This window comes from Panthera tigris, chromosome B1 (genome assembly GCF_018350195.1).
Source record: "Panthera tigris isolate Pti1 chromosome B1, P.tigris_Pti1_mat1.1, whole genome shotgun sequence".
Taxonomy (NCBI): domain Eukaryota; kingdom Metazoa; phylum Chordata; class Mammalia; order Carnivora; family Felidae; genus Panthera; species Panthera tigris.
Genome location: NC_056663.1, coordinates 78,796,893 through 78,820,856, shown reverse-complemented (window position 1 = coordinate 78,820,856; position 23,964 = coordinate 78,796,893). Strand labels below are relative to the sequence as shown.

Below are 23,964 nucleotides of genomic sequence, written 5' to 3'. Positions count from 1 at the left end.
AGTCTTGTGAATTTAAGATGACTGAAATCATACCAAGTCATCCTTTCTGACCAAAGCAGTATGAAACCAGAAATCAAAACAAGAGGAAAGCTGAAATATGTGAAAAGCTACAAATACGTGAAAATTAAATACTCTTGAACAACCAATGGGTCAAAGAAGAAATCAAAAGGAAATAAAATATCTCAAAACAAATGAAAATGGAAACACAATGTTCCAAAACCTATGGGATGCTGCAAAAGCAGTTCTGAGAGGGAAGTTTATAGTTATAAATGCATATATTAAGAAACTAAAGGGATCTGGAAAAAACCTAACTTTATATCTCAAGGAACTAGAAAAAGAAGAACTAAGCCCCAAGTTAGCAAATGAAATTAATAACAAAGATTAGAGTGGAAATAAATGAAACAGAGACCAGAAGAATAATAGAAAAAAAAAATCAGTGAAACTAAGAGCCGGTTTTCAAAAAAAAGTAAAATTGAGAAACTCTAGCTACACTAAAAAAAATAGGATTCAAATAAATAAAATCAGAAATGGAAGAGTGACATTTCAAGTGATACTACAGAAATACAAAGGATATGAGAAACTACTATGAACAAATTAAATGCTAGAAAATTGGATAATCTGGAATAAATGATAAATTCTTGGGAACATACAGTCTGCCAAGAGTGAATTGGGAATAAAGAGAAAATATGAACAGACTGACAATACATGAGGTGATTTAATTAGTGATTAAAAAGCTCCCAACACAGAAAACTCCAGGACCAAATGTCTTCACGAGTGAATTCTACCAAACATTTGAAGAAGAACTGATGTCAATTCTTCTCAAACTCTTCCCAAATTGAAGAAGGAACACTTCTAAACTCATTTTATGAGAGCAGAATTACCCAGATACCAAAGGCAGATAAGGACACTATAAGAGAACTATAGACTAATGTCCCTGATGAATACAGATACAAAAATTCTCAACAAAATAAAAGCAAGCCAAATTCAGCAATGCATTAAAAGGATCACGCATCTGGGAACGCAAGCTGGTGCAGCCACTCTGAAAAACAGTATGGAGGTTCCTCAAAAAACTAAAAATATAACTACCCTACGACCCAGGAATTGCACTACTAGGCATTTATCCAAGGGATACAGGTATGCTGTTTTGAAGGGGCACATGCACCCTCATGTTTATAGAAGCACTATCAACAATAGCCAAAGTATGGAAAGAGCCCAAATGTCCATCGATGGATGAATGGATAAAGAAGAGGTGGCATATATATATAAAATGGGAGTATTACTCAGCATCAAATAGAATGAAATCTTGCCATTTGCAACTATGTGGATGGAACTGGAGGGTACTATGCTAAGTGAAATTAGAGAAAGACAAAAATCATATGACTTCACTCATACAAGGACCTTAAAAGACAAAACAGATGAACATAAGGGAAGGGAAACAAAAATAATATAAAAGCAGGGAGGGGGACAAAACAGAAGAGACTCATAAATATGGAGAACAAACTGAGGTTTACAGGAGGGGTTGTGGGAGGGGGGATAGGCTAAATGGGTAAGGGGCACTAAGGGATCTACTCTTGAAATCATTGTTGCACTATATGCTAACTAATTTGGATGTAAATTAATAAAAAATAAAACAAGTTAAAATAAAAAATAAAATAAAAGGATCACACATCATGACCAAGTGGGATTTATTCTAGGAATGCAAGGATGGTTCAACATACATAAATCAATAAATGTGTTACACTACATTAATAGAATGAAATATAAAAATCATGACCATTTAAATAGATGCAGAATAAACATTTGAAAAAATGAAACATATTTTCATGATAAAAGCCCTCAACAAATTGGTTCTGTAAGGGACATGCCTTAACATAATAAAAGCCACATATGACAAACCCATAGCTAACATACTCAATTGTGAAAAATTGACAGGTTTTCCTTTATGATGAGGAAAAAGACAAGGGTGTCCTCTTTTATTCAACATAGTAATGGAAGTCCTAACTATATCAATTAGGAAAGACAAAGAAATAAAAGGCACTCAAATCAGAGAGGAAGAAGTAAAATTGTTATTTGCAGATAATATGACCTTATGTATAGAAAACCCTAAAGACTCAACCTCAAACTGAATCAATGAATTCAGTAAATTTGCAGGAGATAAAATCAATGTATAGAAATGAGTTGCATTTCTATAAAATAACAAAAAAACATTGGAAAAAGAAATAAAACTATTCCATTTGCAGTAGCATTCAAGCAATAAAATTATGACTAAATTTAACAAAGGAAATGAAAGACCTGTACAATGAAAATTACAAGAATTTGATAAAAGAAATTGAAGATACACGTGCAAAGATATCCTGTGTTCATAGATCAGAAGACTTGTTATTAAAATGTCCTTACTACTCAAAGACATTTCCAGAGTCAACACAACTGCAATTAAAAATTTAATGGCATTTCTCATAGAAATTTTTCAAAATCCTAAAATTTATACAAAACCATGAAAGACTCTGAATAGCTAAACCTATCATGAGAAAGAAGAAGAAATCTGGAGGCACTGTACTTCCTGATTTCAAATTATACTACAGAGCTATGCAGTAATTTCAATATATGGCTATTATAAATATAGCAAATAGAGCAATGGAATAGTGAGCCTAGAAGTAAACCCCTACATTTATAGTCTACTAATATTTGATAAGGGAGCCAAGGACACTCAATAGGGAAAGGATGGTCTCTATAACAAATGGTATTGAGAAAATTGGATCACTATCTTACACCATACACAAACATGGATTGAAGACTTAAACATACAACCTGATACCATTAAACTCCTAGGAAAAAAAGGGCACCTAGGCGGCTCAATTGGTTAAGCATCTGACTCTGATTTTGGCACAGGTCATGATCTCACTGTTCCTGAGATGGAGCCCTGCCTCGGGCTCTGTGCTGACAGCACAGAGCCTGCTTGGGATTCTCTCTCTCTTTCTCTCTCTCTGCTCCTCCCTTGCTTGTGCTTTCTCTCTCTCTCAAATAAATTAATAAACATAAAAAAAAAAACTCCTAGGAAAAATTATAGGAAAGAAGCTCCCTAACATTGGTCTTGGCAATTTAGATATGACACCAAAATCACAAATAACAAAAACAGAGTTCAACAGGTGGGACTACATAAAACTGAAAAGTTTCTGCACAGCAAAGGAAACAATAAAAAGAGAGAGAGAGAGAAAAGGCAAACTGTTGAATGGGAGAAAAATATTTGCAAAATCATACACCAGAGAAGGGGTTACTATCAAAAATATATGAAGAACTCATCCATCTCAATAACAAAACAACAATCCAATTAAAAATAAAAACTAAAAATGAACAAAAAAACCACATACACAAAAACATGGCAGACGAACTAAACAGATATTTTCCAAAGAAGGCATCCACATGGTCAACAAGTATGTGAAAAGATGCTCAGCATCACTAAATATCAGGAATGCAAATCAAAACCACAATGAGATAATACCTCTCACACTTGTTAGAATGGTTGTCATCAAGAAGACAAGAGATACCAAGTGTTGGTGAGGATGTGGAGAAAAGGGAACACTTGGTGCACTGTTGGTGGGAATGCAAAGTGGTTCAGCCACTATGGGAAACAGTATGGAGATGCCTCGTAACATTAAAAATAGAACTACCATGTGATCCAGCAACCCCACTCTTGGATATATAATCCAAAGGAAAGGAAAACAGGATATGGAAGAGATCTCTGCACTCCCATGTGCACTGCAGCATTATTCACAATAGCCAAGGTATGGAAACAACAATAGATGTATAGATAAAGAAGATGGGGTAAATATACACATACACACAAAGGGATATTATTATTCAGCCATGAGAAAGAAGGAAATCTTGCCATTGGTAATAGCATGGATGGCCCATAAGGGCCATTATACTAAGTGAAACAAGGCATATAGGGAAAGACAAATATATATATATATGTAGAATCTAAAAAAGCTGAACTTGATGGTAACTTAGGAAGATCCTGAATTCATCTCCTCTCATGGACACACCAAATCTATACCTACATATACAGGAATTCCTCCTAAGGAAGAACTGAAGGCTGACTGAACAGCTTCTGCACGATAAAGCACTGAGGTGCCACACAGAGAACAGCAGGAGAGAGGGACACAGTAATGATGGGAACCCCACCCCTAATGTGGCAACCTACAGCAGGGAAGGGATATCACAGATGTGCCACGTACAGATTCATCTGACCCGAGGCACTGCAAAAAACAAAACAAAACAAACAAAACCATCAGTTTAAAAGGCAAGTAGACTGTAAGTGAAGGAAACCCATGTACTAATCCTGAGTGTCTCCCATATGGTGGGGGAATTGCTGTAACTCTCTCCGGGGTCAATGGTGCCGGCAAGAGCCATTGTTTACACTCTCCACCTTGACAGCACAGACAGGAACAGGGACCCAGTACTCTAGCCAGCCTGCTGCCTCAGCAAGCTCTGAGCCCCTAGCTCACACCAGCTCCAGCCATTCCATCAAGGCTGCCCCAGCATGGCCCACATCTGGTTCAGCTCCAGCCATCCCACCAGGGCAGCTCTGGCATCCTGCCAGGGTTCCTGCTATGCAAAATGCCCCGGTCCACGCCTGCCCCAGCTCAAGCCATCCACCAGGGTGACCCTGGTATGGAGCAGCCTGAGACCTGCTGGTCTGTGGCCACTTCAGCCCCAGGTGTCCAGTGCCAGCCCGGCATGAAGCACCCACTTCAGCTCCAGCCATCCCTCCAGGGTGCCCCCTGTGCAGAACACCCTGGGACCCTCCGGCCTGTGCCAGCTCCAGCTCCAGCCAGCCAACCTCAGCTGCCAGGCATACAGAGTCCACATAGGGGATGTTCTTATATAAGGTCACTCCATCAAGACTGGGAGAGGTAGCGGTTTCACCTAATAAACAGAAAGTCAAACGAAATGAGGAGATGGAGGAATATGCTCTGAACTAAAGAATAAGACATGGGGCACCTGGGTGGCTCAGTCAGTTAAACATCTGACTTCGGCTCAGGTCATGATCTCATGGTTTGTGAGTTCGAACCCTGTGTTGGGCTCTGTGCTGACAGCTCAGAGCCTGGAGCCTGCTTCAGATCCTCCCCTGCTTCAGATCCTCCCCCCTCTCTCTCTGACCCTCCCCTGCTCACACTCTGTCTCTCTCTTTCTCAAAAATAAATAAAGATTAAAAAAAAGAGTAAGACAAAACTTCAGAAAAAGAAGTAAATGAAACAGAGGTAAGCAACTTACCTGGTGAACAGTTCAAAGTAATAGTCATAAAGATGCTCGCCGGATTTGAGGAAAGAGAGGATGAGCTTTGCGAGAACGTCAACACAGACAGAAAATGTAAACAACAACAACAATTAGAATTGAAAAATAATGTAAATGAAAAATCCTCAACAAATTAGAGGATGTGGAAGAGCAGATCAGCATCTGGAAGGCAGGGTGATGGAGAGTTCTCAAGTTGAACAGGAAAAAAAAAAAAATAAAGGTGAGGCTATTTTAAGGGCCCTGTGGGGCAATATCAAGAATACTAACACTTGCATTATAGGGATCCCAGAAGGAAGAAAGAGAAAGGGGCAGAAAATTTATCTGAAGAAATAACAGCTGAGAACTTCCCTAATCTGGAGAAGGAAACAGATACTCAGGTCTAGGAAGCACAGAGAGGCACCAAACAAGATAAACCCAAAGATGTCCACACCGAGATACATAACTAAAATGGCAAAAATTAAAGAAGGAATGTTACATATCAGGGAAACCCCATAAAGGCCATCAGCTAAGCTTTCTCAGCAGAAACTCTGCAGGTCAAAAGGGAGTGGCACGATACAGTTGAAAGGCTGAAGGGAAAAGACCAAAAATACTCTACCCGGAGAAATGACCATTCAGAGACAAAGGAGAGTTTCCCAGACAAACAAAAGTTAAAGGAGCTCTTCACCACTAAACCGATGTTAAAGGGACTTCTTAAAGCAGAAAAGGAAAGGCTGCTAAGTAAAAGAAAATTATGAAAGGCAAAAAAATTTCATTGGTAAAAGCAAACATACAATAAAAGTAGTAGGTCAATCACTTATAAAGCTAGAATGAAGATTAAAAGAAAAAAGTAGCAAATCAATTACATCTAAAAATTCAGTTAAGGAATTCACAAAATAAAAGGATATCAAATATGATTATCTGGTTCATAAAACATGGAAGGGAGGAGTAAAAATTTAGTGCTTAGTAAAAATTTAGTGAACACATTTTAGAATGTGTTTAAACTAAACCAACCATCAACAACATAGACTGCTATATAATTACTATATATATGAACCTCATGGTAACCACAAACCTGTAACAGACACACAAAAATAAAGAGAAAGGAATTTAAGCTGAAAACTAAAGAAAGTCATCAATCATAAGGGAAAAGAGCAAAAGAAGAAAAAAGGAACAGAGAACTACAAATAAAAACACTACCAAAAAAAAAAAAAGAAAAAAGCCAAACTCATAAAAACAGAGAATAGAATGGTGGTTTCCAAAGGGTGGGAGAATTGAGGAGGCATTGGAGGGTACAAAATCACATCCAGTAAGCCAGTCCTACAGATCTAATGCATTGGGTTCAAGTGTGTCCCTGAAGCAGGGGACAAGGCTCCATGGGGCTGCTGCTCTCACATGAGATCTGCCTGCAAATTCTAGGTAAGGGGACCCCCTGCAAGGGTGGCTGAAGCCAGGGCTCCAGGCCAGGATGGGCACCTCTAGCTCTGCTTCCAGAGAGGCCTGGCTGCCTGGAGAAGTGAAGGAGGCAGGGTTGTCCTGTATAGCCTCACAGGGTATAGTTCCAGAGCCCAGGCTGGTGCAGGCTTGGGCATTTTGGGCCAGACCAGGTGCCCAAGAGGAAAAGAGGCTGGCTTCTGGGATGGGTAGAGCTGCTCCACATCTTATGAAAAACCAAGGGCCTTTCTAGAAACTCTGTTATCTCAGGCTACTTTTTAATTTGTCTTATCATTTTTATATTGAATTCAGTAGAGTCACTGATCTCTGGTCAGTGATGAATACTGTATCTTCAAAATATGTTGTTTGGATGCTATGCTAAGCAAGATGGGTTCAATTTCCTTCCAATTTTTTTGGACTCAAATTTATTTAATTTCCACCCTGTTTAAGTTTCCTTGTGTTACAAGCCTCATTCTGGATCACAGCTCCGCCTTCTTGTGCATAAGGTCTATTGTACATGTGAGAAACACAAAGAAAAATGACACAATGGAAACAGAGAAAGGAGAGCTTAAAGATAAAGGGATAATTAGAACACTGCTGAACAAAGGGAATCTGAGGAAAGGGCTGTGTTTGAAATGCATTGGCATGTTACTGTATATAGAAGTATGAACTTTTCTTAATTTTGTTTTCAGTATTTCCTAGGATCCTTTTGCCAGTATACACTGTACTAAGCCACGTAAAAATCTAAACCAGCTCGTATTGGTAAGTTACCAACTTTAATATCAGGTTAACTCAAGAGTTAAATCCATTAAAATCCTTACTTCAGTTTCTGAAGGAAAAGGAACACTAAGGAACAAGGGGTAGACCCCCACTGGGCAGGGGCAACCTCTTTTGATCCAACTAAGAACACTTGAGACCAAGGGGTCTCATTCATTCCCTTGTTTCTATTATGCCACCGAATAAATCAGGGGTTAGCCAACTGTAGCCTGCAGGCCAAATCTGGCCTAAGAACTGTTTTTTTTTTTTTTTTAATGTGTTTTTTCATTTGGTTTTTCATAGTTTTATTTCTTTTATTTTTTTTTTAATGTTTATTTTTGAGAGAGAGAGAGGTATAGCATGAGTGGGGGAGTGACAGAGAGGGAGACACAGAATCTGAAGCAGGCTGCAGGCTCCGAGCTGTCAACACAGAGCCCGACAGGGGGCTTGATCCCATGAACTGTGAGGTCATGACCTGAGCTGAAGTCGGACGCTTAACCGACTGAGCCACCCAGGCGCCCCTGTTTTTTATACTTTTAAAAGATTGAAGGATAATCAAAAGAAGAGTATTCTGTGACATGCAGAAATGATAGAAATAGCAATTTTACTATTTTTACTTGAACACCACCAGGCTTATTCATTTATGGCTGCTCTCTGCTACAATGGCAGAGCCAGGCAGTTGCAGCAAGATTGTGGGGCCCAGAAAGCCTACAGTGTTGACCATCTGGCCCTTTACAGAAAAAGCTTGTGGCCCTGGACTGGAAGGCATGCCAAGGATTCTGTAAGTTTATGGGAGAACAGGTTTGGTGGGTTGTTAAAATATATAAATCAAGTATAAGATGTCTCCTGATTTCAGAAATATTGAAATGTGAAAGAAAAAAAAAGTGAACCAAGCAATATGGTTGGTAGCTAGAGCTGAGTTTCCAAATGCTCTCCAGATTCTCTGAGCCTTTAGGAAAGGGTTTACAAAGAATCCCTATAACATCATTGTCTAGCTTAAAGGCTCCAGAATTTGTCATTTGAATGGAGAACCACTGTCACCCTTGTCTTCCATTTCTGGCTGTTCTTTCAGGAGTCATTTCCCTTTGAGTCTATAGTCCCTGTAGGTACATACATTTCCATTTGTCATTATTCATGGTAGTTACATTCTGTTATGTCATGGAGAACAGAATTAGCAGATCCTGAACCCTTGTTCCTAGGGAGAATACAGGGTTAGGTTTCCATGAACTGCTGGTCACACTGTCAACAATCAATACACAACCTTGTTTTATGGGTTTCTGTTTAAAGGCCTTATTTAATGTATATTGCTGATTCTTTAACGTTGAACTCATGGCCAACAGCACTATAACTCATGCCTGAATGGAGTTTTACTAAACACAATTATTTTCTCCATTAGGCACATCACAGCTTTCTTTCTGCTTGGGAACATGAGACAGTGCATGAGCACTACATTTGGGGACCATTTTAAACATCAAAATCACCAAAACAACGCAAAACCTGTGCCACTAAACAGATCATGAAAAGGGCACTTCTTTGCTATAGGAGAGATGGAACAAGAAGGCAGAATATCACCTTGTTTGACCTTAGCTGGGAACGTGCACATTTTTACTACTTGTTGCATGTCTGTGAATGACTGCAAAAGTTCCGTATGGATTTTGGGTTTACAGATACACTTTAACCAGTAGGAAAATTTGTAAATAAAGAATCTGCAAATAATGAGAGTCAACTGTGTGTGAAACCACATACACTTTCCAGGTCCTTTAACCATGACCTTGGTAAACGAAATTGATCAACTGGCATCTTCCGGGTCCCTGCAAGCTCAGTCATTTAAAATGATCCACCCTCATCTACAACAGCACATGATAATAACATTCCCCCTTTCTATTGCTTCACGATGTCTCTCTCCCTTATGAAATCTGTCCACTATTTCTTTTTGTGTCATGTTGGGCTAGCTGTTTAAGGCTCCTTTCCAGTGTATCGACAAGTCTCTTACTTCCCTCAGTTCTCATACCCTGCTTCCTTTAAGCTTTCTGCCTTTCATAACCTCTGCTGCCTCCTTTCAAAGACACATGTGCACCGTGCACCGCAGGCTGCAAAGTGCTCTTCATACTCAGCATCTCTTCTAATCAACATGATCTTAGATGGATAATATTATGCCCAGGACAGGCTGCATTATTTGGGGAGCCCCGTGTGCAAAGTTTGCTACAGATTTCAAGATGGTGAGAGCAAAATATTAAGCCAAGAGTGGGACCCTCCTATGTGCGGGGCTCTGAAGTGATCCCTAACCTACCAGGGGTAACAGAGCTACCCAGGTATAGGGCTGGCCCTACACTGACGTCTCTCACACATGTTCCCTTCCCTCCTGCACCCCTGCCTTCTGGTCCTGCCTCATTTTATGAACCTGGGAAAGGGCACTTAATCACTCCCTGTTTTAATATTTTTTCTCTATAAAACATTAAAAAATGAGTAAATATTACTTTTATAGAGAAAAGTATAGAGAAAGGAATTTTTATAGAGAAAGGAATTAGGATGAGGTGATTAAGTGTAAATAGTAGTATTTACTCATCCTTGCCTCATGGAGGGAGTAGAAGGATTTAATGACAGGACTTATGAAAGAAAGGCACTAGGTAAACCCCAGGTATTATATAGTTATTTTATATTTTAAGAAGAGGGATTTAGGCTGCATAAGAGGTGGGGATTTATTGACACAGGTGTTAGACAATGAGATAGTTTTCCCAAATCTTCCCTAGATATATTTTAGATTAAGAAAAGATGCCTATGTGTCTGGTTAGATTTCAATGTGATTGTCTATGAGCATGGCTTCTAGGACCCTCAGTGGTTCTTTTTTACCGGATATCTATATCTATCTATATCTATATCTATATCTATATCTATATCTATATCTATATCTATATCTATATCTATCTATATCTATCTCTTCCCAGAAAGCTCACCCTCTAGCATCATAAGTCTTATAGAATCAGGTAGGAATGGAATGCACTATTCTTTCATATGTCCTCAAACAAGGCAAGATCCTGGTCCCCCCCTGGCCCCCCAGCATTCTTTCAAAAATGTGAGCAATGGCACATGTTCTATGGCTTTGCAACTTTTAAAATGTTAATTAATGAAGCCAAAGGAGTAGTTATTACTACAAGAAAATACACCTTTCCCCCTTTCTTTAAATAAATTAGGATCAGACACAACTTTTAATTTTTCCAGTTAAGGATTAAAAGACACAAATTGCTGTCTGTTATCGTTATAAGTTCATAGGGGAAAGATTCTGACACCAAAATAAATAAACAACAAAGCCCACGGAATGAGAGAAAATACTCGCAAGTCATGTATCTGATGGGGGATTAATATCCAGAATAAAGAACTTGTACAACTCAACAACTACAACTCATTTAAAAAACGGGCAGAGGAGTTGAGCAGACAATTCTCTGAAGTAGAAATACAAATGACTAATAAACACCTGAAAGATGCTCAACATCACTGATCATTAGAGAAATGCGAATCAAACCACAAGATACTACCTCACACTATTAGAGTGGCCACTATCCAAACAAACAAACAAACACAAAACAAAACCAAAACAGCAACCAAAAAACAGCAAATAACAAGTGTGGGTAACGATGTAGAAAAACTGGAATCCTTGTGCCCTGTGGGTGGGAATGTAAAAAACTATGAAAACCAGCTTGGTGGTTCCTCAATAAATTAACATAGAATTACCATATGATCTGGCAATTCTACTTCTAGGAATATACCCAAAGAATTGAAAGTAAGGTCCTGAAGAGGTAGCTACACACCCATGTTCACAGCAGCGTTATTTATCATAGCCAAGAGGTGGAGGCAACTCAAGTGTCCACCAACAGATGAACAGATACATAAAACATGGCACATACTTAAAACAAATATTACTCAGCCTTAAAATGGAAGGAAATTTGAACACAACATGGATGGACGTGGAGGATAACCTAAGTGAAATACATCGGTCACAAAAAGACAAATACTGTATGATTCTATACATCTGAGGCACCTAGAGTAGTCGAATGCAGAGATAAAAAGTAGAGGTTGCTAGGGCTGGGGGAGGGGGATGAGGAGTTGTTTAATAGCACAGAGTTTTGGTTTTACAAGCTGAAGAGTTCTGGAGATTGGTTGTATAACAATGTGAGTGTGCCCGGCACTAGTAAATTGTACAGTGAAAAATGGTGGATGCTTATGTATTTTACCACAATTAAAATAAAAGCAATGACAAAACCCTGTATGGAATTTTTTTCCTCACTTCTCTATAACTGAAAGCAACTGCATCTCAGAATGTTGCCTGGCTATCGACCAGCAGTTGGTAAACATTGCCATAATCTAAACATTAGCCACTGAAAACATTCAATGTTTTAAATCAACCTTTTCCAAAGAGGTAAGGAAGTAACACAGATTTGACTTTAAGTCAGTCACAGGAAACCACGGCCAACCATGAAACACCAAAGGAGATAAAGTTCTGTGGCTGCATGTGGAAATTAACTGTCACTGTAACTAAGGTTTCATATGAACATGATGGGTGAGAAAGGACTCAAGAGCAGTATCACTGATAAAATCGACTTGAAATGCAAAATCAGCCTTGAAGCACCACGGCTGCCTTCAATGCCCGCCTTCCATCTCTGTCTCTGTCTAGATCCATATACTGTGCAGTATGTCTATGTATATTTAGTGTACAGAATACATATATATATATATATATATACACTACCTAGTAAAGCTTTCACTAATGCACAATTAACTCCTTCATGGCTGGATTGACGTCTGTAATAGTTTGTTTTGAGGTTACTCACAAAGATAGAGTTTGCAAAGCCATTGTGATTTCTTTGCTGTACTCAAACATAAAAACTGCAGGTTCCTTCATCCATATATACTCACTTACACACATGTTCTCACATGACAGAAAGATTCATACTTCCTATTTATAACAGCAATTTTTTCTAAGGAGCTTTACTGGAAAATACCTTGAATTTTCTTCTTTTTACAAAAATATTTTCCCAGTTTGCTTTGTGGATTCTGACTAGTTACTAGAAACTACAGAACATTAACACAAGTTGAATCAATCAGTAGTTTTTCACAATAATCTCCTCGTTGCTATGGCTATTGAAGTTTTCAGACTGTTTGCTGACTGACCTTTCTGCAGCCTCTGACCCCTCATTTGCACAGTGGGAGATACATTGTTTTCTGGTTTGTCCCCTTTGTACCTCTTTTTGCCTCCCCCCCCCCCTTTTTTTTTAAGCTCAGCAGCAGCTCCTTTGTAGCCTCTCAGGAAACTTCCTTCTTGGGATCCACTGGCCGTTTCTCCCTCTGGGTTTGGTGCCAGGCCCTGTGTTCTCCACACCAATGCCTGGGCAGTGCCATCTGCCCTCAGGCTTCATGACTGCCATGTGCTGCCACCTCCCCAGTCTGTATCAGCACTGTCATGCCTCATCTTCTTCTGTATGGAGCCCAAAGTCTACCTGACATTTCTCCCTGGATATGCTAATAAGGGCACCTCAAATCAGTACATCCAAAACCTGCTTATCATAGCTCCTCCTGCTCAGGCCCCTGGTCAGTTCTGGTTCCACCCCATCCAGCCACCTATGTCCAATTCCCAAGGGGCATCTTCTTTTCTCAATCTCCGTGTCCATTCCACCACATGAATATCTCCTCAGTCCCTTTTCCCTAGCTCTGACTCAGTCCCCCATCTCTTCCACGGATCACTGCACCAGCACCCCAACTGGCCCTTTGTTTCTCTTGCCCTCCACTAATAGATTCTCTAGATCAGCACTGTCCAATAATGGACAGTTGTCAGACTTCCTACGTTGCCCCAAATGGTGGCAACTAACTACATGTGGCCACTGAGCATCTGAAATGTCGCTGGTGCAACTGAGGAACTCAGCTTAAAATTTTACTTAATTTTAATTAACTTCCATGTAAACAGTCGCATGTGACTAATGGTCATTGCACTGCAAAGGGGCAGGTCTAGATTCTCCACAGATGTGCTCAAAATCCCTCAATAGCTCCCTTGAGGTGATTCACAGTTTCTTTCATTGTCTCCATCCTCATTTCTCTCAGTTCTTCCCCGATGCTCTTGGATACAATGAAATTCTCCATGTCTCAAAATCACCATGTTGTCTCTCTCTTGGGATATTAACTCCTTTGGCTACGAGCAGCTTCCTTCCATCTGTCTGGCAAACTCCTACTTTGCCTTTGGGGCTCAGCTCAGCAATCACTTCCCTCACCTCATGCCTTGGGCCTTCTCCACTGTGCCTCTTCCTCTTCCAGATACTCCAACTATGGGCCTTACAGCCCATATTGAGCACCTGTCATGCTGGATTTTAATCCCCAATTTGATTGTTATACTCCCCATCATACTGCACTCTGAGGTCAAGGACCAAGTCTCCTTTGTTGCTGTTGTATCCTCAGTACCAGTACGGTACCTGGCCTGGTGGAGGCCGCTGTACATGTGCCTATTCTACTGGGACCTCGGGTCCCTGAAGCAGAGCCCCTAAGCAGCACTTCCTTTGCATACCTCTGTGGAGATGATAAACAGGAAGTGTAACTGACAAAGGGATGTCTCATTCCACAGGGTCTAAAACAAGGAGACACCGAAAGATATCTTTTCTTATGCAGTGTCCTGGTTATTGAAATCCTCTTTCCAACAGGTTTGGGAAGACAGTAATTCAGTTATTCTTTTGCCTCTCACAATATGAACTGATCAGAAACCCTAGGGGAGCTTGGAGAGTCACAGTCATGACCACTGATGCTGCCCTTAATTCATGTGTGAACAAAAAAGGAACAGGTAAAGACATCCTTCATATCTGTGGGGAGTTATATCTTCTATCTGGGCTTCATGGCCAATCCTTGAACCGCCCAGACCTTTCTATGCCACACCCAAAGTCAAATTCCTATTTATCCATAACATTGAAATACTAGAATATTCTGACCTATTTTTTTTCCATTTCCCCCCATTCTTATTTTTTCTTACATCTGTTGGATTTTTTTTCAACTCTACGAACATAAAACATGTTCTTTTTTTTTTTTTTAATTTTTTTTTTTTTAACGTTTATTTTTGAGACAGAGAGAGACAGAGCATGAACGGGGGAGGGTCAGAGAGAGAGGGAGACACAGAATCCGAAACAGGCTCCAGGCTCTGCGCGGTCAGCACAGAGCCCGACGCGGGGCTCGAACTCATGGACAGAGAGATCATGACCTGAGCCGAAGTCGGCCGCCCAACCGACTGAGCCACCCAGGTGCCCCATAAAACATGTTCTAAATGAACATTTAAAATAAGCACTCACTGGCACAACTCACCCAGGACAAAGCATTCTGAATCATGCTATACTCTTTAAATTAAAAATTTGTAAAGGCAAATGACAGTCCTTACATACTATATAGAAGTGCAGAAACAGATGCTGTAAGCCATTAATAACTGTTCCACTGGTTTCACCAGCTAGACAAAGAGTAAGATTTGCCATGTCAATTATTCATTTAATTTGAAGCCTTTACTTATGAAGACTTCTTTTTCAAAAGGGGAGGGAGGGTCTTTGCATAATTTGTATCCTCCCTCCACTGGTGCACAAGGCTTTGCTCCCTTCTCTGACTCTGGAATAAACAATTCTTCCTTTATTTAGAAACTTTCTTAGTCATGGTCTTGTCAAAGGAGAAGGCAGTGTAACACTGCTAACAATTATATTAAATAGTTAAGTTTTGCTCAGTGAAATAGAACTGTGGCTTTGAATTTGAACTCTCTTACACACATACACGTGCACACACCCAGGTGTGCTATTGCCAGTACTGTACAAATAGAGAATCAGGAGTGCCTGAGTGGCTCAGTTGGTTAATTGTCTGACTCTTGATTTCAGCTCTGGTCATGATCTCATGGTTCGTGAGTTCAAGCCCCATGTCAGGCTCTGTGCTGACAGCCAGAAGCCTGCTTGGGATTTTTTTCTCCCCCTCTCTCTGTCCCACCCTGTGATCTTTCTCTCTCAAAATAAATAACCATTAAAAAAAAAATAGAGAATCAAATAGTGTCATTTCCTTGTCACCTGAGCAACAGGAAGAGAGGGAAATTTCTCTCCTCGTGCTGCAGCAGCATGGTCAGCCTTTTTTCATTGCTAGCAGTATTCTGGTAACACCCGAGGCAAGGGTTTATGGTTCTCCAGGATCAATCATCCTCATGGTCACCTCACAGCAATCATTCCATCATCAAATACCTTTAATCCTTTTAGCGAATCAGAAAGTGGTTCAAACACACCCCAACACGTTTGTACCAATACCAATCTCCCCTGGTAAATGTGTAGCTGATGTGTGCACCAGGACCTGAAGTACCGTGGAAATGCTTTAGGACTGACTTAATTCTATTAACTCACTACCAGATAACTTTTGTGCTTCCTGCCCCATTCTGTGGAATGATCTTTACTGCCTATTTCCCTGCTTGATCTGGCCAACGTTTAGACTGTCATTTCCTTGAAGGTACATGCTATGTCTCAAAGGTTTGGGTGTCTCTGTATTTAAAAGTAAATTAAGGGGAGCCTGGGTGGCTCAGTCAGTTAAGGGACCGACTTCCGCTCAGGTCGTGATCTCATGGTTCGTGGGTTTGAGCCCCGCATTGGGCTGTCTGCTGTCAGCACAGAGTCCGCTTCGGATACTCTGTCTCCCTCTCTCTATGCCCCTCCTCTGCTCTCTCTCTCTCAAAAATAAACAAACAAAAAAAAAGTAACAAGTAAATTAAAACTGCCTGATGGAAGGTTTTTGGTGGTACAGAGACATGCTTTTGAGGAAATTCTAACAAAGTATGGGAAAAGGTGATGCAAAGGGGTGAATAAAGTTTGTTTGGTGCTTGCTATGTGGCAAATGCCTTATGCAGTACCTGTGTTATTGCATTCAGTCCTAAAAATTCCCTATAAGGTGGATACTATTCCTGTTTTATAGTTGAAGAAACTGAGGGTGGAAAATTTAAGTGCCCAAGTTTACTGAGTGAAATGGTGGTGCAGCACCACAGGCCATCCCCAGGGGTTCCATTTCTGTGGTGGGCTCCTATTTTGGTCTCAGAACACTTCCCGAGGAGAAGCTGATTGGGAAGATGTAAACCAGAATCAAATGTGAAAGAAAGCGGGCTGCCCAAATGGTGGACCGAGCCAAACTTGTGGCTGGCATTCTTCAGCGTGCGGTAAGAAATGCTGAAAATAGGTTTGCGTCGATCTCAAAACCACCTATAGTGTAATCACGATGGAAATTACCACTACCACAGCCCGGATGCAAAAGCACCCACTAATTAAATGAGCAATGAGAACCTCAAAATAATTTGCTAATAGTCTCGACTGCTTGCAGCAATATCTCTTTTGTTGGTGACTGTGTCACTGAAACTTAACGCCCTCTTCATGTAGAGCATGAAGTCTCCCCAGTGTGCACGTGTAGCATTTACTGTATCACCAGATGTTCTGCTCCTCACCCCCCCCCTCGTCCCCCCACCTCGCAGAAGGAAAACCTTGGCTCCGAGAGAAAAGCCACTTCAGTTGTTGAGCATTCTCTCTGGAACCACAGAAGGCAATTATTCAGCAACATGGCCCTCAGAGTGTTTCCTTTTGTCACACAGAGAACAGCCTCTAAGTGATACGCCAGTGCCTGCCCAGGTTCTTACCTGGATTTAACGATCGTCCGCAGAGACAAAAGCCTCCACACTTAAGTCTGCTCAGCTTACACTGAGGCAGACCCAACATTATGTTTTGGGAACTGCTAAACATGCGTGCCACTTTAATACAGCACCAGGTTTCACTGCCTTCAAGATGCAACCGTGTGCCTCACGAAAACAACGCATTCCACAAGATGCCAGGGAAGATCCAAACGAGTCTGGAGAGCTGGAGCGCGGTGCAGCTGTTTTTAATGTTCCTCGATGCTAGTTTTCTGATCTGCAAAGATGCAGACCGGCCTAAAACTGAGCAGCTGCTCTGAGCTTGAAGCTTTCCTTCACCATGACGATGGTGTGAAAAGTACTAGACAGTGAGTCAAGAGGGCTCAGGTGCACTGGCTACCTATGGACCCTGCAAAATCACTCTCTGGGTCTCTGTCTCTTATGAAATAAAGATTCTCTGAAATCCCCCCCCTTCCCCCCTACAAGCCTTCCAGGACGCCTGCCTGGCACAGCTGACTCCTGTAACTTTTCAATTAGACTTATTATCAACTCAGAGTAAACAGCAGTGAGTCCACATCCACAACTAATGGCACGCTCACCTCATCGGAGCTCCCAAACACAATGCCTGTGTAGTGCCGTCTGGGTGCCCTGGGCAGACTACAAGCTCCTGGAGGTCAGGCTTTGGGTTTCTTCCCCTGAGTACGCTTCCTTGCACTTTCAGATATGAAAACATTTGTTGAGTAAGTGGAACGTCTTCCCCCATCAAACAAATGGGATTCCTAAGGACAGGTATTCTATTCACACTTGCACCTGCGGTTCCAGAACAGGGTGGGGACTCACTGGCACAGGAAAGAATGCAACTCATGTGCTCTCCAAGGTTCTACTGCCCAGATGGCCAGTTCTGGTGCCTGATTACTTTCTGCTGCGTGCATATTGTGCTCCAGCCACCTGCCTAGAATCTAAGCTATCTGAGGGTTGGGTTGGTGTCATGTATTTATTTTGTATCCCCTGTAGCCCTGTCAATATTGCTAGGCACCAGGCCCCTTTTTTTCTAGTATATATGTTGAAATAGTTATCACAATAGTATGACCTTGAAACTAATAGAAAAAGGCCTCTAAAAAGTACTATTAATATCATTTAACATTTACTAACAGTTCTACACAAAGATCATAATATAATCCTTGACCTCTATGAATGAACAGAAGTTACCAATAAATTTATCAGAAATGTGCTTCTTTCACATAGAAAATTAGTCACCAGTCTTAGCAATAGCTAGAGAATGACTATTAATGATCGATTCTCTTTAGAAGAATAAGAAATCTGTATGCTTTACAAATACCACCCAAACATTTACAATGCAAAAATACATCTATTCCTAGCCGCCTGCCCACAGCTGCTTTCTTTGAAACATTCTTTGGGGAGAGATTGATGTTCAGGAGGATTATGATTCATTAAAGTTGCTGACCGATTCAAATAGCTGCCAACCTATTTTTTCAGAGAATGTTCCTTTCACTCACCTTGGCACCATTCTGCCAACACACGTGTGCACCATGTGGGAGAAATCCACATGTCCTGAGATCTATGGACATGTGTCCTGAGGGGTGGCATGCTATGCACGCTATTTAAGCAGAACTTTGATTTGATTCATAGGGTTCTTATTTGTGCGAACCTCAGGAACAAATGCTCTTTTTCCACAAGGTGACCAAAACTAGGCTTGAGCACAGAGCCAGTCATTGTGTAGCTCTTTGTTCCCTGGAAGAAAATTCCACAAATGTTGATTCACTAATTTACTCTAATGAAAAAGCTGTAGGCAGTCTCAAGTCTGAGTAAGCGTGAATGTTAGAAAGGTCCCTCTAGACTTACAATGCATTTTTCAATGTTCTGTCTAGAACAGGAATATAAATAGAGCGTTCAAGATGCTTCTGTTGGGCTACTTCTAAGAGCAGACATTTTTGATAATTTAAAATGAGGGTTTCAGAATTAAAATGACAGCAGTGATTCCCCAAAGAAAGTTCTCCTTCCAGCTATGGTGGAATAAGGAGGATTGGATTCACCCTTCCACAAGAAAAAAAACAAAAAACAAAAATGCTCTGAGAAATATATTAAAAAAAATGGTTTTTAAGACACTCCATATCTGTCAATGAAGGAGAGTAATCTCTAGAAGACAACAGGAGAAAAGCTTTGTGACACTGGCCTGGGCCAAGACTTCTAAAAACAGGATTCATGAAAGAAAGAAAGAAAGAATCACTTGGACTTTATAAAAAAAAAAAAAAAAAATGGGAAACTGCTCTTCAAGAAACATTGTTAAGAAAATGAAGATAAGCCACAGACTTGGAGGAAATACTTGCAAATCATAAATCTGATAAAGGACCTGTATCTAGAACTTTTAAAACTCAACAATCAGAAAGCAATCCAACTTTTAAGAATGAGTGAAACAGCTGAATAGACAACTCACAGAAGATGACATAAAGATGGCAAATAAGCACACGAAAAGATCACTAATCATGAGGGAGATGCAAATTAAAACCACAGTGAGATACCACCACGTAGCTATTAGAATGGTTAAAATTAGAAAGACTAGCCATAACTGCCAGCAAGGAAGTGGAGTAGTCTGAACTCACACGTCTTAAGCGGATGTACAACTGGACAAGCACTTTGGAAGACAGTTTGTCAGTCTCATAAAAAACGAAACCACACATACCATATGACCCAGGCATTCTACTACTAGCTAGCTCTTCACCCAAGAAAAAGAAAGCAATATCTATACAAGACTTGTACACAAATTTCTATGTTACAGTCCCTAATCTGGAAACAACCTAATGTCCATCAACAGGTGACCGGACTACCAAACTGTGCAGTATCTGTATGGTGGGATGAACTAGTGATACGTGCATTAGCATGGATGAATCTCAAAATAATTATGCTGAGTGAAGAAAGGCAGACAAAAAGAAAAAAAAGCACAGTACATACTGCATGATTCCATGTATGTGAGACTCGGGAATATGGAAGTCCAACTTGCCAGAAAGCAATACAGAAAGCAACTGGGGAGCAGGAGGTGGAAGTAAAGGTTAAAAAAGGGGCACAAGGAAATTTTTCGGGTAATAAATATGTTTGTTATCTTGATGGTGATGACAGTTTCATGGGTGTATACGTGTGTCACATTTCCCAAAGGCACGCTTTAAGAATGTTCAGTTTAGGGGCGCCTAGGGTGGCTCAGTCAGTTATGCGTCCGACTTTGGCTCAGGTCATGATCTCGCGGTTTGTAAGTTTGAGCCCCACGTTGGGTTCTGTTGCTGACAGCTCAGAGTCTGGAGCCTGCTTCAGATTCTGTGTCTCCCTCTCAAAAATAAACATTTAAAAAAATGTTCACTTTACTGCGTATCAATTATACCTTGATTAAAAAAAATACTAAAAGGACCCTTTTTCCCTCGGGGAATTTTGCAGAATATCATCATTTATGATATAGCCATTTGGGTCAAGCAGTCACTGAGTTCCGATCTTGTGCCAAGCATGGCACTGAGAAAACCAAGCTGGCAGAGGACAGTCGGACACACTGACCACTGGGGTGGACTCTAAGTGTTTCCACAAGGCCACTTTGCTTAAGGCACACAGACTCTGAAAGGCTGTGGATAAGCAAGTTTTAACTTTGGTCGTCAGTCTCCTTACACGCAAACTGCTTCAAAATGAATCAGCTATTATCATACGTTGCAATGATGACACATTACATACCAATCTTGATACTGCACTTGTGCCTGTCCATACGTTTGAACACATATGAGAATTCATCAAGAAGGAACCACAAAAACCCATTCTGAGTCCACTAGAAAGGACTTTCAACAAAACTGACAGAAGAAAGTAAATGTACTACTGGTTCTTGTGCAGATGACCTGCCCTCCAGGCACTGTTTTTCTCTGTTCCCCATGTGAGTTGTGTTCTCTAGAGCTGTGTTTGCCATCATTTTTTCGTCCTAAGATTTTCCATTAGGCCATGCTCTTTAGGCCACTGACAATTAGCAAAATTATCACTGAATTCACCTTGTGGGAATGTGACCCATCCCATGAAAAGTTGAGAGAAAGCAAAATCAATGTGATATGTATGGAGTCTTTGGTGTAAAACACCGGAAAATGACATTCTTTATCAATCAAACCACAGAGACGCCACATTCCACCGGCATAAACCAAATTTTAAAGGATGACTCATTATTTCAATAGTAGTATTGTTATAATACCAGCCATGGAGACTGGCAACATTTTTCTGAACGGAGAAATATTTGAATTCTTATACAAATCATATGGGCTGAACTTGGGCAATAACTTTTCCAGAAGAAAGTACGAAAACCTCACAAATATCAAAAACTAAATCAGCATGACTGTGTACAACTTTTTTTTTTTTTGAGCCAGAACTAGAGAAAACTGCTCACAAAGTGAAACAAGAAGCATATTTCAAGTGACATAACAAAGCAAGTTATCCAAATCGATATTTTGTAGAAACTGCTAACAAACACCTCGACTACATCTATAATTGATTTAGAAACAAGCTCAGAATTTACTTTCTATATTTACGTAAGACAAGAAAGGTGACTCCCATGAGGAATGAATATAGGATTCAAAATTTGGCAAAGATTGAGATGATCCCAGTTGGCCCTAGACCACTAATAATGTTTTGGGAAGATTGGGTTATTAGATTAACAGTTGTAGAAGATGGACGCTATTTGTGCAATGTTAAAGCAAACATTTTTATTAACCAAACATTTCCTAAATTGTAAGCAGAAATGTGAAACTTGATCTGACACCTGTAGCAAATCTGAGGGCTTTCCCTGGCCCAGGACACAGAGGTTTCACCATTATGGTCCATAGTACTCTTACCCTGCTCAGAATGGAAAAAAGCCACACCCTTTACTTTAAATGAGGTTTGTTTCAAAGGTTATCTGAAAGAAATTTCCTTTCTAATCAGTTCTCAACTCTTGCTGCCTCCCACTGGATAATTTACCTCTATTCTTCCCAAAGCCCTGAGAACTCTTTCTCCCCTCTCCACTGTTTGGTCAACAGTGTGTGTGATTGTTGATCCTTCATTTAACAGGCACCAAGAGGCTCTACTTACGTCATGCATGGAGTCCAAAAGCTTGGTCAACTGGTAGAACCTTTGCCAGCTCTGCCCAGAGTTGTTGGGACACTTAGTTACCATCTTCCTCAGTTCTTTGATGTAATTTGTCCTCATTTCTTCAAATGCAGCCTGGCTTTTGAGGCCATCCTTTGGAACTGTGTTTAAGGAATACAGACATGTAAATTCCCAGGATGGGAAACAGCTCTAACAATGGTGTAGAGTATTTTGGGGTTTTTAGGCTCATACTTTTAGATTGATACTGAATCGTAATTAATTGCACTTATAAATAAATATGGCAGTTATCTATTGGCGAATTCTCGTTCACATCCATATATGAAAGAATAGTAACTGCTATTTATTGGATGTATATTAATATACACCTTGCATATATTAACTTGCTCTTGACATCAATTTTATGACATAACCGTTATTCTCATTTTACAGATGAGGAAATTGAAGACTGGAGGTTTAATCCTGCCCAAGAAACACAATAAATAAATGGCTGAGAAGGAACAGAAACCTAGGTCAATTTCCAAAGCCTGCCTCATCACCACAATGCTACACTGCCTTGTGCCCTGTCATCAAAGTTTCTTATGAATCCTAACTTGCAAGTACTTCATAGGTAAGAAAATACACTTTGATTTTCCAGGAAAACTGGAAGAGCCACCAACAGTCTAAGCCGGGGCTAGAATTAGAAAGCAACATCTCCATATCCATATTCAAATATCAAAGACACTTGGGGATACTGGCCATCTACCAAGGGGGAGGCCAGGCATGCTGAGAAGTGCTTTCTACCTTCTTTGTACCAGGATCCTATGAGCAGTTGGGCATGGTCACGTGGCCTTCCAGACAACCTGGTGGTGGTGCTGTGCACTGGTTTGCGTGTGCAAAGGAGTAACACAGCGGTGGCTCTGCGTGCAAGGCAGAATCGAAAACTTTTCGGAGAATAAACCACGTTCACCTTATCTGTGATGATGTGGAAAATGAAGCATCACATTTTCTTTTGTGTGGTGGCTGGTGTTTACTTTTATTTGGGATTCAGGGCTTGGAAACGTATCAAGTGTTTCTGTGACCTGCTGAAGGGAGATGCTTTGTCCCAGGACACACATGAAAGCACTTTACAGAGGAAAGGCGCTCCTGTGCCTGGAAGGAGGTGTATGTAGGGCAGAGTATAAACTAAAGTACTCCCTTTGAAAATCTACTTTCGTGTTTGCTTTCTTTCTACTATAGCCAATAGTGATATGCATGCTTTAACTTTGAAAAATGAAATCACTTAGGACTTTATTTTTAGGAGATGAAGATCTAAAGAAAATTGATCTTGTGAAATTAATGTTCTGAGTTTGAAACTGCTCTTATTTTCACTTCTTAATTATACAGCATGTTTGTTAATTTATCATAACTGGGATAAATAATGATTCACTTGGGTCATCAGCCCTTTAGAACAGCTAAGTACATTTTTGAGTATTATGAGGACCCTGGAAACCTGAAATACTGCTGCTTCCAAATTAAACCCTGGCTGTCCCGTACAAAAATATGGATTATCTTGCAAATTAAATTCACATATTATGTTAACAGTCTTCTCGAGTTTAATTGTTGAGGCTTTGGTTTGTGGTTTATCTAAGTCTATTTTTGTGGGGAAAAAATAAATCCCTAATAGTAATTGCACAAATTCCCGAGACTGCCACAAGAGTGGCTGTGGTTTCAAATATTTGACATTCATGTCAAAAGTTAAATGCCATCCATTATATAAC

The 23,964-nt window shown here is 40.4% G+C and overlaps 1 protein-coding gene across 1 annotated transcript in view; it reads right to left on the bottom strand.

Moving 5' to 3' along the window:
• Nucleotides 1-23,964, bottom strand: part of NR3C2 (nuclear receptor subfamily 3 group C member 2) — a 345,322-nt gene that overhangs the window by 14,906 nt on the left and 306,452 nt on the right. Inside the window, exon 8 of the mRNA XM_007091751.3 lies at nt 22,211-22,368. Coding sequence (XP_007091813.1) covers nt 22,211-22,368 — 158 coding nt within the window. The remainder of the gene's footprint in view (nt 1-22,210; nt 22,369-23,964) is intronic.